Source organism: Schistocerca gregaria, chromosome 5, assembly GCF_023897955.1.
Source record: "Schistocerca gregaria isolate iqSchGreg1 chromosome 5, iqSchGreg1.2, whole genome shotgun sequence".
In the NCBI taxonomy this organism is placed as follows: Eukaryota; Metazoa; Arthropoda; class Insecta; order Orthoptera; family Acrididae; genus Schistocerca; species Schistocerca gregaria.
This window is the reverse complement of record NC_064924.1, coordinates 253,786,874-253,803,342: the sequence shown is the minus strand read 5'-3', so window position 1 is coordinate 253,803,342 and position 16,469 is coordinate 253,786,874. Positions and strand designations below refer to the sequence as shown.

Genomic DNA, 16,469 nt, shown 5'->3' with positions numbered 1-16,469 from the left:
AATTTATTGCAACTGTCTCCTTGATAACTAGTCACTGGACTCACAGTAAATTAGAGCATAGTTTTCATTGTGGAAGCCCCCAGAGGATGTTCTCTGTCCTGAAGTATTGCCCTTATTGGAATTACCTTTTCTGGTAGACTTTGCAAATAGAAAAAAATTGTAACGAGGAAAAATGGTACTTCCTTATACCAGTCGTACATTCAAAATTACATCCCGTTTCTAGACTTTGCAATTAGAGCTGTTTGTTCCCTGAACCTGCCCTTGCCCTCCCCATTTTGCCACTAAACTGCTGAAGTACTCGTCCCACCTCTTCAGTGCGCTCTCTCTCTCTCTCTCTCTCTCTCTCTCTCTCTCTCTCTCTCTCTCTCTCTCTCTCTCTCTCTCTCTAGCTGCTGTTTTCAATCAGTCTTAAAGGTGTTCATTTCCACCTTTAATAACTTATGCCTGGGGTTATGATGGCTACAAGAGTTAACATGCTATGTAGGTCATCCCTCCCCCCCCCCCCCCCCTCCTCCTCCAATATGAATGGATGATGTACTGATGGTAATATTCAGCAAAGTGCCTGCCTCGAGTGTTCAAGAAACGTTTTTTTTCTTCATAGATTTAAATCCAGTGAAGTTGTTTACAGAGTACAGTGGTTTGACTGCAGTGAAAGTTTTCCACATATCTTGGAACACAGCTATGGCCCCCCAGCTGCATTTTGCCACTATACGCTAGCACTTGGCAACAACTTCGTCAGGATTGTGCCCAGAGCAGGATATCAGTAGTGCAGTTCGTGAAGTTGATAAATTATAACCATAGCTGTATTTGATTTCCATACACTCTCCAAGAAACTTAAGAAATTGAATATGTCCAAGCATCACTGAAAAATGTGTGTACAGTTTTAGTTGCACTTTCCTGTTTCAGTTGCATTGATTTGTCACTAACATTACGAATTGTTAATGTTTTCTAATAGTTACTTTATCAGTTTTATCTTCCTCTTCAGTTTTAATAAGTACAATTGTAATGTTAGTATATGTGGAAACTAACTTCTTTCTGATTTTAGCCCCTGAACATGATACTGGATGATGGTGGTGATTTGACTAATTTGGTGCACACAAAATATCCAGAGTATCTAAAAGACATACGTGGCATTTCTGAAGAGACGACGACTGGTGTACATAACCTGTATAAAATGATGAAAGAAAATACGTTAAAGGTTCCAGCATTTAATGTGAATGACTCTGTAACAAAGGTAAGCTTGTAAAAAGAAAAGAAAAATTTTCTTGCACGATTTAAAATTAAATTGTAAAGTTTCAGTGCAAAATTTATTTTTCCAGATCACAAGTTTATACAATAAGTCATATTTCAGTACACAATTAATTTTTCTGCAAATCTCCAAATAAAAAATATTATCCTGTTGTCTATCTGTCACTGTAGGAAACATTTTAAAAATTTGGTAATGTTTTCATTGCCATTGTGCTTTCTCACACCTTTACATAACTTGGTTTACTTGTAATTGCTGGAAGTTTACCTATCTTCCATTGGTTAGATGCTTATCAAACTGCCATTCTCATGCTTAAGTTATGATTTTGTGCTGAAATTTTACTTTTCTGTGCATAAAGATGTGCGAACATTCACAATCAATGGAAAAGAAACAACTTATTTTTTTTCACTCTTAATCAAGGGTTTGCTAGTGCACAAATGCCATTGAATGGTTGATTGTTGTAATATCAACTACAGGAGTGTCCCCGGTGTGTACGCATGTGCAGAAGTAAATTCTTCCCTTGAAAATCTAAAGCAGTCTCGTTTAGCAATTATCTAGCTGCTGATTTTTAACCCCTATTTCACTTTATGGTATTTATTGCAAATAATAGTTTGTTTGATATTGGAAATCTATAAATTCAAAAGTAAATTAAAAAAATGTCTATCAACAATGTCTAAAATTTATTACTGCTATTTATTGAGCTTGTACCCACTTGATGAATAGTCAACTATTGCAAAGTAACAAATTGTGGAGAGTAAAGAATTAGGAACCCTTGTTGGCTGTGAGGCAAGTAGCAGTGTTAATTATAAACAGGCCTTTGCTGTTTCAAATGTAAATAACTTTATCTTTTGGAAATACCATTGTAGTCATGTAAATATTAAGCTAATAGCAAATGTCATTTAATATCACTAAGCTATTCAGAGTAACAGCTTTTCTAATTGTACTGCTCTGGACATAAAAAAAAGTATTGACTCAGCTGTTTCGAATAGGTTGCTGGAAAATGTAAAACTGCTGGTTTCATGCTCAGTCACCCATAGCAATCAAATAATACTGTGTGCTGTATTGTGTTTATTGTAGCAGGTTTTTGTCATTTTGCTGGTACAAAATTTCATAGCAATACGTATCATTATTAAACTTTCCCAGTGGAATTCAGTTTATTTTGGTTATATGTGCAATTTAAATGTTTTATCTCCATGTACTGCTTTCATTCACTGCAAAGCACTGACACGTCATTTCCCAGGTGGCTCTCCCTTTGACAGTATATGAAACGATAAATCATATACCACCTGTTGCGTAAACACTGTTTGGCCTTTCACATCGGCATGACTACCACCCAGTTATCATTCAGGATATAGGGACAAAGGCAGAGGGTATATGTATATACAGGCAACCCACAATATCCTGTTGCAGAAAATGCTGTACAACATGCCATGGCCTCAGTGCCTGTTTCGCTAAAAGTGTAATTTGATTCTTCCCCCAGACAAGAGTTTAAACTCCGCAAGTGGGAACTAACATTATAACATGTCCTTAGTTCTCGCCACCCACATGGCCTTATTTTACATTAATTCCTCAGCATGTATTTGACTAACAACTCTATTCTTGACTCCATTTTAGTTTTCTACATTTTTCATTTCCTGTTGGCCTTTCACTGCCCCTCCTCCACCTCAGTTACATATAATGTGCTTAGCTTTTCACTCTTATTAATTTGTGCAAGATATTGTAGAAGTAATCTGTCTTGCATATTATCCTGTCTTCCACCTTTAAGGTCTCAGGTTTTCAAATCTTGCCCGATGCAATCCCTCAACAATCACTTTCCTTCTCATCCCAGGCGATAAGTCTCCCTTGACACAGGGTTCCGAGTGACTTTTCTGAACTATTTTCCTTTCCCTAAAATCCTACAGTCCTTTTCCTTCATCTCTCTTCCTTTCCCCTTCAACTCTTCTGCCAGGAGGAGGAGCCATTGGCTCCAAAAGCTTGTAAAAGTTACTCTTTTTGTGTGTGCATTCCCTGCTGCCGCTTAGTAAGATTTTTTTTTTTCTATCCATTTACATTATATTATCAGTAATTGATTATTTTCATTTATAGGATTTGTATGTTGTAAGTGAATATAAACAGTAATGTCATTTATGTTTAAATCTGTGTAGTATGTACCATGCCCTGTAAAATCGTAGAAGAATTGCTGATAATTTGGTATAGCCCATTTTAGCAGTCACTCTAAATGTCCACCATACACAGTGCTGCACAGGAGACATCGTTTCAGATTTACAAGCAGAATTTGGGTGATTAATTTGTCTAAAGCCACACAGGTAGGTCATCAAATCGGGAACTGTTAAGACATTGATCTTATTACAGTTTCTTTTTTCTTCTGTAGAGACTTCAGGTGATACCTCTAAAGGGATGGTATTACTGCTGACTAAATGTTCGGTAATCCTACAGATTGAGTGCTAAACACCACATTGAAGCAGTACTGCCTTTTGTTGACTTGAAGGGTAATTTTTTAGCCTTTTCTATCTAGGCAAGGCATGTTAGTGTTTTAGAGCATTGGTGCCTAGTGTTTGTGTTTGTGTTTTCTACTATTCGTTACAACATTTATTAACGTAGAAACATTTCATTTTCAGAGCAAGTTTGACAACCTGTATGGTTGCAGAGAATCCCTCATAGATGGCATAAAACGAGCAACGGATGTCATGTTAGCAGGAAAGGTTTGTGTTGTTGCTGGTTACGGAGATGTAGGCAAAGGTTGTGCTCAGTCACTGAGAGCATTTGGCGGTAGGGTCATAATTACAGAAATTGACCCAATAAATGCACTTCAGGCTTCAATGGAAGGCTATGAGGTAAGTTAATGATATATGGATTATGTTAAAGAAACATCATTTGTTTTTAAATGAGTGTTGAATGAAGTGCATGATAATGAGGAAAATTAATTTTGATGGCGTTAAGATTATTAATAAGGCCTGTAACAGTGAACCACACTTTATTTTAGGTACAGCTAATAGTTATATAAATATGCCGGTTCCACATTTTTTTTCGTGCTGATTACTACCTACTGTGGACGCAGAAGCAGTTTTTCGGTGGGTGCTTTTAGGATTGTGTGTGCACCTTGTTCTTGCTTGTCGGCCTGTCTAGTCTCTTGGTTTCTGGTATTCCTTTCAGTTTTTTTCCTCTCGGTTTTTTGATTCCCCTTCCCTTTTCAGCATTTTTGATCTCTTTTTGGGGTTTGACTTTCCCTTCCAAATTTTCTCTCTGTAGTGGCACTAACAGGGCAACAACACTGTACTTAGTGTCTTCGGTATGTGGCATTCTGCCTCTTCCCGCTTTTCCTCGATGCCACTGTCATTTAATGCTATGTAGCCAGTACGGTAGCCAGTTAATGTGGTGCGGTCGTTACATACCCTTTTGGCTGAGGCCTCAGAGTGCAGGAATCACACTTTTGATGCCTGAGCTGATACCTCCCCGTTTATGCCTAGGAGAAATTGCTTATCATTCTAGAGCATCAGAACTCCCTGTAATGGCTGCCGTGCCAGGTAGCCAGCCAGCCAGCCAGCCAAGGCTGTGGCTGAGTGTCACCCATGGGGAGAGCCCCTGATTAGATGGGTGGTATCAGGGTGGATGTGTCGTGAACGAAGCGCCTAAAGCTCCAAGCTGGCTGTTCATCTATGTGGCCATCTCTTTAGTTGGCAATGCATCTTCTAATGCTGATTCTTATGTCCCTACAACCATCCCTTCGATGGGTACACTGTGGAAGGAGGGCCAGGCTCACTTGCTTGGGGGTGAAGCCCTTTCCCTGCTGTCTGGTCTGCACCAGGACTGATGGGGACTCTTTCACTGCCACCAAGCACTCATTTTTCGTGGAGCAGATCGAAGAAAAGTTTGGTGAAGGGGACTTTCTGAGTAAGGTGCAGTTGTGTTCACTGTTGATCAAACCTTGTTCTTTAGCCTTTTGTGCCTGTGAGCAGCTTGGTGTCCATTACTCCTCATTAGCCATTTTTCTATATGGACCTTATCCTTCAAACTGATGAGGAACTCTGGGCCAATCTGGAATGATGGGGGCATTCAGTTCGGAAAGACCATAAGGACAATTGCACTGATATTGTCACCTTTATTCTGGCATTTGAGGGGGAGGGGGGAGGGGGGGGGGACACTCCCAGAGAAGCCCAGTGTTGTGGTTTCAGTGTTATGTGAAGCAGGACATCCTGCCATCCATGAGTTTTTGCCAGTATGTTTCGGGCACATGCCTTTCCCTGTACAGTAAACCCTCTGTGGTGAATTGTCATGCCCCCAGGGGCTCAGCATTCATTTGCTGAGTAAGGGCTTGGCAACCCCGGGGTCCTGAGCTGGGGACTGGTAAGCACTGCCAGTCTCCTGTCACTGTAACCTCCGGACATGCTTCAGCGACCACAGCATGGTGCGGCGGTGGAATGTTATGTGCTGCGGGGAATGGTAATCTTCGCTTGACCACCTGGATTGCGAGGAAGGTCAACCTCTATAAAAACTCCTCAATCTTATGGTGTGCTGCGCGCCTATAAGATGCATGGCTGTTGGGGTGGAACAGTCGCAAGCAGGCAACCTCTGGGGCACCTTTCGCACCCCAGTTGTATAAGGCTTACTCAGGCATGCGGGGCTCTGTCTGAGCAGACCTTTGGTTCCCTAGCTGCTCGTGGGACCACAATGGACCCCTTGACCTCTGTTTCCCCCTACCAGTGGATTGGGTGGGCCACTGGTAGGAAAACACACCCCATCAAAAAAGCGACTTTGTGCTGCGAGTCCTCCAGCGCCTGGTGCTACTAGAGATGTATCAGACTGTCGTAACAAAGCACATGCTGATAACCAGAATGTGTTTTTGATTGTCAAACGGAAGGAGGATAGCTTTGAGAGGGTTTCTCCCTTTTACATCCGCAAGCGTCTTCAGGGAATTGCAGGAACACTGAAATCTGTGAAGCGACTGCGCAATGGGACCCTGTTAGGTTAGACTTCTAGTTCCCGTCAAGTTGCTTCTCTTTGGAAAGCAACCTGTCTTGGAGAGTATGCTATCGAGACCGAGCTCCACTCCACTTTGAACTATAGTAAGGGTGTTGTGACATCTAGGGACTTGGTGGATATCCCCAAAGACGAGTTGAAATCTGAGTGGGCTGACGAAGGTATTGTTGACGTGCAGCATATTATGAAAAGAGTCCATGGGGACCTAGTCAAATCAGACTAGTTTCTTCTCAAGTTCAGTTACCCGAGACTCCCAGAGCATGTTAAGCGGGTTTCTTACGTTTGCCAGTACGGCCATATTTCCCCAACCCAATGCGCTGTTTTAAATGTCAGTGCTTGGGGCATACTATGTTGGGGTGCAATGGGATAGCCACTTGTGGTAAATGTGGTCAGCCTGCCCATCAAGGAGCCAATTGTTCATCACCTGTAAAGTGCGTGAATTGTTCTGGGAGTCACCCTGTCTGGAGCCGGGTCTGTCCCCATCTATCTTGAGGAGCGGGAGATACAAGGGATCAAAACATCTAAGCGCATCCCCTATCGTGAGGCCAAGAAGCTTTAAGGCCATGCAGCCTCCTGTGTTTACAACATCTTTAGCTTCCACTCTGCAGAAACCGGTGCAGTTGGCCACTGTTGCTACACAAACAGAGGTTGCTAGTGTCAGCTCTAATACCTGTGTTTGCCAGTGCACTTGTGCTGCTGCGGTTGTTTTGCAACCTGCAGCTCTCCCCACAACGTCGGACAATGCTGTGGTTGCCAACATTGGGGTACTTCCTGCCCCTCCCCATATGGCGCCTTCTGCCCAGGCGAGTAAAACTCAGACTGTTGACAAGGTTCTGGATTCTAAGCCCCCCCAAGGCAGACGCCGAAGGTGAAGGTTTTGCGACCTGAGGAGACCAGTCAGGGTCAGTCCGATGACGAGGCCATCATACTGTCTAACATCTCCTTTGGGTCACCATTGGAGCTGATGGACATTGATGTCGACCGGGGGTGATCTTCTCGCCCCAGAAATAAATCTCCGGCCAGTACGGGCTCTTCTCCAAAGAACAGAGGCAGGGTGAAAGTTCAGCCACCCTGATCACTGGCTCCCATATTAGAGTGGAACCTGAATGGGTTCAGGACGCATGTGGCGGAATTACAACTCCTCTTGTAAGAGAGCGCCCCTTGTGATTATGTCTCCAAGAGACACATTTTCGGGCCTCTGATGCTCTTTCTTTATGGGGCTATACCATGTATCGAAAAGATGATCTGATTGGGGGGGGGGGGGGGGGGCAAAGGGTGGTGTTGAGGTTTTTGTCTGTGACATGCATCACTCATCTGAGCTCCCTCTTGTTATGGACTTGCAAGCAGTTGCAGTTGACCTTCTTGTGGGGCAGAGGCTCACAATCTGTGCCATTTACTTACCGCCTCAGGATGCAATAGGCTCTGAGGCTCACACAGACCTTATTAGCCAACTCCCCTGCCCATATCTCCTTCTGGGGGACTTCAGTGCTCATGTCTTATGGGGCTCCACTACTACTTGCTCCAGGGGTCACGTTCTGGAAAGCCTCATGACGTCTGAAGAACTGTGCCCTCTCAACTCTGGCGCTCCCACTCATTTCTGTACTGCTTCTGGGTCATTGTCAGCTATTTCTTTCATTTTGCTCTCCAACACTCATGGATTCTGCTCTGTGGGAGGTTGCTGCTGACCTCCATTCTAGTGATCACATCCCTCCTTTGGATTCGCCTCCTGGATGAGGCCGTGGCATTACCAGTGCTGCCCAGGTGGCACCTCTGCAGAGCTGACTGGACAATTTTCAGCCATTTCGCTGTTTTGGAACACCCTGCCAGTGTCCACTAATGGGTCGACCATGTTACAGCTGTGATCTCCCATGCTACTGAATTGTCGATCCCACGGTCCTCAGGTCATCCCAAGAGGCGTCCTGTCTCTTGGTGGACCACTGAATGCCACTCAGCCATCTAAGCCTGCTGTGCAGCTCTGCGCCACTTCAAGTGCCGTTCCTCAGCTGACAATCTTGTGGCCTTCCAGGTGGCAAGGGCAAGGGGCGGCGAGTGATTAGAGAGCAAACAGCAGTCATGGCAATCGTTCTTGAACTCCATCTCCCACTCAACTAGTTCTACGAATGTATGGGAAGCCATCAGGAGGATTTCCGGGAAACGCAGCCAACTACCTGTCGTGGCATTGCTGCATCAGGAATGTCTCCTCACAACGCCCAAAGACATTGCCCAGACACTGGCCATGCATTTTGCAGAATCTACTGCCACTATTAACTGTGATCCAGATTTCTGCCACTACCGCACTGCCATCAAGAGGGGTCACTTGCACTTCCGGTCTTCAAATTCTGAACCCTACAGCTGCCCCTTCACAATGTGGAAACTGGATTCGGCGCTGTCTGTGGCACGTGATGCTGTGCGCGGTCATGATCAAATCCAGTACAGCATGCTGCAGCACTTGTTTCTGCCATCCAAGGAAGTTCTCCTGAATTGTTTTAATATGATATAGTTACTGGCACGTTCCCTGACTCGTGGAGGGAGGCAATTTTGATTACCCTCCTCAAACCAGGGAAGAACCGAATGCATCCCAGTAGTTATCAGACTATTACTTTGACAAGCTGTGTCAGGAAGACGTTGGAACGCATAGTCAACCGTCGCCTGGTTTGGCTGCTCGAGACCAGGCATTTCCTTAGCCACTCTCAATGTGGCTTTCGGAGATGTCGTTCAACTATAGACAACTTGACCCTGCTTGAGGCGGCCATCCAGCAGGCCTTCCTACGTAACCAGCATTGTCTAGGTGTATTCTTCGACATTAATAAGGCGTATGACACTACTTGGTGCTGCCTTATCCTCAATCAACTCCATCAGTGGGGCTTTCGTGGCCATCTCCCCATCTTCATTTGGTCCTTTCTTTCCCGCCGCCTCTTTCGATATTCGGTTGGTAATGTGCTATCTGATTTGTATGTGCAGGAGAATGGTGTTCCTCAGGGAAGCATTTTAAGTGTCACCCTCTTTGCCGTCGCCATTAACAGTATCACGTCCACTATCAGGAGTCCGGCCCAGTGCTCCTTGTTTGTGGATGATTTTGCTGTTTTCTGTTCTTCCTCTGGTCTTGTCACCGCTAGTCGGCAGTGGCAGCTTACGATAAAGCAATTAGAGGCATGGACTGCGAAGACGGGTTTTACCTTTTCTGCAGACAAATGTGTGTATGTTCATTTTAATCGTTCTCGACGTCTTTTTTACCTCCCCTGAATTGTCTGAGGGACACCATTCTTCCTTTTAGAGACTCTGTGAGGTTCCAGGGCCTCACTTTTGATTCCAAGTTGTCGTGATTGCCGCTCCTTAAAGACCTCAAGGTGCAGGCCCTGAATATTTTTAAGTGTCTGAGCCATCAGTCCTGGGAGCAGATCGGGCGCGTCTGCTGCAGTTTTATAGGGCTTTCGTCTGGTCGCATCTTGACTATGGATGCACAGTGTATGGGTCAACGAGGCCTTCGTATCAGAAGATTCTTGACGCAGTACACCATGAGGGTATCAGGCTGGCCACTAGTGCCTTCTGTACCAGTCCCATCCCCAGCCTGTGTGCTGAGGCAGGGGAACTGCCACTCCCCATCTGGCGGAAACTCCTCATGGTGCGACGGGTGTGTCAATTCCTTGCCTGTCCTACCTCCCCTGCGTATCCTACCGTTGCCCGACCGTCTATGGAACATCTCTTTTTCCAGTCGTCCCAGGGCAACGAGACCATTGGGGATTTGTGCCAAGCATTTGCTTGAGTCCCTTGGTGTGGAGCGTGTGGCACACCAACTCCAGGGTTTTACTGGCCTGCCTCCCTGGTTGCTCTAGAGACCCAGTATCCTTTTAGACTTGTCAGAGTAGCATTAGTTTTTACCTCTTATTTTACGATATTTTAAATCAGCATCCCGACCCCTCCATGATGTTACCTCCCTTTTGCGTTTTCGTGTTATGCGTCAATGGGAAGAGGAATGGCTGGCAGTCAGTGAAAATAAGCTGTCTGGTCAAGGCCACCACACGGCCATGGCGTACGTCCTACCAGTCATGCAGGCAGGATGAGGTTCTCCTCACTCGCCTTCGCATTGGGCACAGTCCCTTAATGCACGGTTTTTTACTCCGGCAGGAGGACCCCCCCAATCCGCAGTGCTTGTAGTGTCCAGATTACTGTCTGCCACATTTTACTTGACTGTCTTGTATTCTCTGACCAGAGGGCGGTGCTTTCCTTGCCACCGGATTTGTTCTCTATTTTGCAAGATGGTGCAATGACTGTGGTTAAGATCTTAAGGTTCTGTGTCCTGTCCAGTTTGTTGCCTCTGATTTTAGGGAAAGGATTTTAATGTGCTGCTGGTTGACTGGCTCACCCAGGTTTTAAGTAAGAGGTCCGCCAGTCACGATTACCTACTTGTTTCACTTCGATTTCTGTTCTCTCTTTCTTGTTTCGTTTCCTTTTCAATGTGTTTCTTCTCCTCTTGTTTTACCTGTATTTGAGGATTTGGAACTGCGTCAGGTCTGTGTCTTTTAGCCGTTCTCCTTCTTTTGTCTGTCTCCGTCCCTTCACCGCATGTGTTACTGTTTCTATATGTTTAGGCACTGATGACCACGCTGTTTAGTGCCCGAAAACCTCAAAACATGCACACGCTTCGTCATGACAATCACTCTCCACAATTGCCGGGTAGCCTGATTTATGAGAAGAAAAACCAAACAGTGGGCAATCCAGGATAGATTGCTACTCGCCATATACTTTATAAGAAGGAAAAGAAGATACAGGAGTATAGGTCCCTTGACCATTTATCTTAAACAGAGGCTTGTCGGAAATATCTCATCCTTCACCATGTGTCGATAACATCTAATTTTGCCCTTTTTTTTTTTCTTCTGCCATCCTCCTTTCCCCTGTCCTTGCCCACTCTCCTCTTCCCTCCAGATGGCAGTCCCCTACCACATTGGAGAAGAGTCCCCCTTCCTCAGCAGCATGACGTCCCCATTAGATGGAATGCCAACTCTCAGGGGAGAGTCAAAATGAATCGGTAAACAATGTGAAAGCTCAAAGCAGACACTAGGGTGCAATTTCATTTCCTGAAGGCAGAGTACAAGGGATACTGTGATGCTAAAAGCAGCTGTAAATCCTCCTTGTGGGACCGAAGACGGCAAACATTCTATTGGAGCAGTCAGGAGGATGAGGAAGAGATGTAGGGGTGTCGCCACCTGCAGAGTGACAGCCAGGGAAAAGTCGCCACTACAGGGCACAGAAGCAGTAGGATTCTGCTCTGTGGGGTCATCAGCTTGCTTGTGGGGTCGGCCTGTGGAGCGCACCACTCCAGGGAACAGATCCTAAAGTGTCTTCCAGACTGGATGCTGTCGCAAGTCAGTTGGGGAACCCGTAGCCTGAGCACTCCCTCTCGGCTCTAGATCTCACCAAAGTTTGCCCGCTCTCTCTCCTGGCCCTGCCTTCGTCAACCCATGAAAGAGTAAGAGGAGAAGGAGAGGAAGAAACATAAACATAAGTGCTCCTCTTCCTCCTTTGAGATTTTAATGTGAATCACCCCTTGTGGGCCAGTGTTTCTTCAGCTAACTTGGGTCTCCTCATAGACAAGTTTCTTATGGACAACAAGCTGTGCCTTGTTAATGATTCCCCTACCCATTTGTGTCCACTTTATCAGCTACAGATTTTCCCCTTCCCCTCTCCCTTCATCACATTGATCATCAAATGATGACCTCTGCAGTAGTAACCACTTTCTGTTCATTCTGTCATTCCCTTCCCATCAGGTTATGTCATTAGGCTTTTCATTGCACTTATTGGCCTCTTTATAGTTACCAGGTCATGTTTATCCCCTCTTTGTGAAGTTTTATTGATGAAGTCATCCATGACGTGTCCAATTAAAGTATTTGCGCTGCTTTGCATTGCTGTCCCTCACTTGATGCACCCCTTTCCTCTCTTGTCTTGTGGTAGAGGACAGCCACAGCCATTGCCATCTGTGATTGCTGTCAGGCCTTGCAATGACTTAAGCAGCACCTGTCCTCTGCCAGTCTTGTTACCTTTAAAGATCTTCATGCCAAAGTGCGTTACTAAAGCACGACAGGTTCTTCTGTCCCTTCATCATGGCTGTGGGCTACACTCGGCACCCTCCAAGGTTGCCAACGGTAGTCTTCCGTCCCTGTCCTTGCCCTTCCAGGTGGCTTTTGCTCGGATCCATTTTGTGATTGCATCCATGTCACTCCTATCCTGCTGCCTTTCTTCTCCAGAAACAGGGGACTGAAGCTTCCCACTTATATTTTACCCTTGTCAGACAGAAGCCTACTGTGAAGCTTTTACTGAATGCTCACTTCTGGCTCTCACCTCTTACCACAATTTTCAGCCCCTGGCCCTGATCCCATCCATAATCAATTGTTTAAACACCTCAGTCACCCACTCTTTGGCAGGCTCATGCTTGGCTACCATGGGGCCTCAGCCTTTTGCAGCATTTTCTTCCATTCCATGCTGCATGTCTATCCTCTTGCTATTCTTTTCCCCCTTTCTTTGGGAATGTGTCTGGGGTATTATTGGGAATGTTCTGCATTCTGTTGCTGACATATGAACGGTCTCGCCTTTCTTTTTTGCTCCTTTTTCCTTTCTCTCGTTCCCCTGCTTCGGCATTCGAGGATCCTCTTTTTATTCTTCCTCCCAGTGCACTCCTGAAGGTTGGCCCAAGTGTCTGACACATACCAGATGACTGGGTAACACGCAATTCCCAGCTCCCGGTTGAAAGGTAGGGTTCACATAAAACCCCTGGTACAGGCCAGGCCCAGGGAGGGGTGACTGCCTGAGCTGTAACCTTCCCAAAGTACCAATTGGCCCCTCTGCAGGTGTTCGGGTGGTGTGACCTGAGGTGTGAACAGTCACCTAGGTGGGTATGCCCCTTGTGAAGGAGGCCCCAGTTGGAAGGAGCATGCCATCAGAGACTCTGGCAATCAGGGAGGATTTCCTTGTGATAAGTCAATCATTTTCCCACTCAGGGTCTACAAAATGTAAATGTAATGAGGCTAATGATTTACAGACCCTTCCCGCTGCACCATGGTTCCTCGTGGTCTCATGTACTGAAGACTATTAGTCCTTCACCACCGTAAATCCATTTATTATTTAGAAAGATTTTGATGCAATTGGCGGCCGTGCGAAATCCTGCTCTTGTTTATGGAATGGCTTTTTGCTTCTCAAGCACAAAAACTGCTTGCTGCCGTGCTTCTCCATGGTTACCCTGTTCATGTCGAGACCCATTCACTTCCAGTTGTTCCTGTGGTGTAATTTACACCAGGCTGTTTGACAGACTAACAGAGCCCAAAATCCAATCTTACCCCTTTGATCAGGGCGTCATTACCGTCCATTATGTAATGAAAAGGGTAAATTCCTCCTTGGTGCCCACCCACACTTTTTCTCGTCTTTGATGGAGTGGTGCTTCCATCCAAGTGCAAAGCAGGCTATGAAATTATCACAGTCCGGCTGTACATTCCGAACCCGATGCGCTGCTACTAGTGTCATTGTTTCAAACACACTAGGACGTCTTGTCGACACCCAGCCAAATGTGACACCTGTGGTAGGAATGTGCACGAGGGGGATTGCCTGCCTCCTCCTTCCTGCTAGATCAACTGCAGTGGCGGCCATGCCTCCTCCTCTTGGGATTGTCCCATGTTTCTTGATGAGTGGGCCGTTAAAGAGATGTGGGTAAAGGATAAAGTGCCTTACCCAGTCACTCGCAAGTTACTGGCTAGTCGAAACTGTGCGTTCTTCTGTCTGGTAGCTATAGTTTTAGCTGCTGAACACAGCTGTCATGTGCTTAACAGTCCTAAATAAATGTCTACAAATATAACAAAATATGGTAGTGTTACTGCCATGTTGTTTTAACATACGAGGAACTGAAATTTCATAACATATTAGACTGACAGTATTTAATGTCTCATTTCTCTCGGAGACACAATTTTTAGTAAGTGAAAGGGTGACCACAGAAATGTTACTATTCTGTGCAATGTCCGAATGTTGACTGTCTCCTCTGAGAGATGGAGACAGTGCTCATCAGCATTCGTAGTATCTACAGTTAATAGATGACAATATAACAGTCATATTGTATCGCCAAAATGCCGGAGATAATGAAATTGAAATTTTTCATTTTATGGTCGCACAGCTCTTCAGTAATCTAAACATATCTCTGTATCTTTGAGCCCTGCATTACTATGACTTTTCAGCCTGTGCACCCATAACAAAACAAACTGAAATGTTGCATGCTTGTCACCTTCCGGCATTCTTATTGCACCTTTGAATGGCTCTAAAAATGTTAGTTTTTTTCCAGTGTTATCATAATCAGTAATTTTACCAGAGACAGTCATTTCCATGACTTTTATTATGCTGCCTAACTGCAAACTAGTATCCTAAACAAATGTTTCACCTACTCTACATTTAATGCTTCAAGCTTTTCTGTATTGAATTCATGTGGCCAGTTTTCTTCATAAAACAGATATTTTCTTTGGCAGTGTAAGTCTCGAAATAAAAAAACTGCAACCTCATTTATCAAATAACTCACCAAAAATGTGGTTCAGGACTGTTGAAAACATGTGTAATGTGTACACAATGCTGAAAGGCTGCAGAATCTTGCAGATATTACTGCCTTGGTCACTGAGAAATGAAATCTTACTAAAATACTGAGGATCTACTCCTAACAGCTTGAATAATGTTTCATCAGTGTAGTTCTCAATAAACTCCCCAGATTGCTTGATAAAAAGTATACGTATCGGTTATATATCCACAGTACCTCCATAATCATGCACTGTCCATATTTCATAGGCTTGTCTTACACTGTTTCATGATATTGTCAAAAGATGAGGCAAGATGTTGGAGATGTCTTTGTGTACCAATTCTGAACCAACATTTACAAGATTTTTAAAATGTGAAATCCTACACACAATATTAATAGCTATGGGTGAAGATCTCTGGCACACAGTTAAAACTGGTAATGCTTCAGAACTTGTACTTTATATGTTTTGCAGATATGTGCCTTTATATGTGTTATGGTAGATGTGTAAGGAGAACAGAACACATACCACATCCTTCTGTGTCACTAAAAAAAAATCTCTTGCAGACATTTACAGCCGTCGTCTTTCACACTCGAGACATATTCTTTCAAATAAAGTTTTGCTTTCACACCGCTCTTCATGTAAGGTTCATGCCAAGATCCTACAGTGGGTGAATCAGTAGCACTTGGGTAACTATAGTAGATGACCAGGCAAGTAGAACATGACACACTCGAATGAGCTTCAAGGAAGTTGAGTGCAACTGCTCTCAAAGTACAAAATGGCTGTATTGACATCTACAGGACTTAAGCGGAACTACATAAACTGAGAAATTCAAGCGATCATAAACGTCAGATGCCGATCTCGAATACTTGTGTTGATTCATTCTCTCCCAAATGACAGTTTCACTCAGGGAATGCCAGAAAAGCTTTCCTCAGACCATCACTCCCCTTCTGGCCTGCACCCTTCTGATGACTGTTGCTAATGCATTTGACTTTAAAGGCCTCATGCCGATGGAGCTAAAATGAGGTTCATCAGAAGAGGCCACCTGTCACCATTCAGTGGAAGTCCTATTATAGTATTGGCATGTAAGTTCCAGCCTTCATCACCAATAAACAGCACTCAGCATGGTTGCATGAACCAGGCACCTGCTATGGAGGCTCATATGCAGCAATGTTTGCTGAATAGAGGCCCCTTGGTTCATCTGGGCAGTCAGTTGCTCAGTAGTTGCACATTAATTTGCCTGTGCACATCTTCGCAGCCTTTGTTCACCTCTATCATCTTTGGCCTATGGAGCATAACAGTTGCCCCAGTGCCAGTGTTTGGATTGAGACATTTTGCCATGCCATGGTATACTTAAACCAGCATGCGAACAGTTTACAAACTTAGCCACTTAAGTGTTTCCAACCTTGGCCTGAAAGCTCTTTTGAACATCAGATTATGACAATTCGTGCACAGTTTCCTTTTGTTTCAGTGTTAATTACTGGTGATGTAAAGCAAAGTGTCAAAACCCGCCTGTGTATCTGTGAACTGATCTGAACCCATCCCTCGTTACATAAGGTTCAAGTTGCAGAATGTAAGGCTTCTTGCCTCATATCTGAAAATGGCCTCCCTCTTTCATACGAAAGAGGCATTGTCCATAACAGAGCCTCACTCAGTCTTATAATATTCAGTAATTGTAGAAAGCTATATGGTATGGTCAATTCTTTGCC

At 44.6% G+C, this 16,469-nt stretch overlaps 1 protein-coding gene across 1 annotated transcript in view; it reads left to right on the top strand.

Moving 5' to 3' along the window:
* LOC126273164 (adenosylhomocysteinase-like) overlaps positions 1 to 16,469 on the top strand; it is a 29,065-nt gene that overhangs the window by 10,772 nt on the left and 1,824 nt on the right. The window contains exons 4-5 of the mRNA XM_049976638.1: positions 1,046 to 1,234; positions 3,865 to 4,080. Of these exons, the coding sequence (XP_049832595.1) occupies positions 1,046 to 1,234; positions 3,865 to 4,080 (405 nt within the window). The remainder of the gene's footprint in view (positions 1 to 1,045; positions 1,235 to 3,864; positions 4,081 to 16,469) is intronic.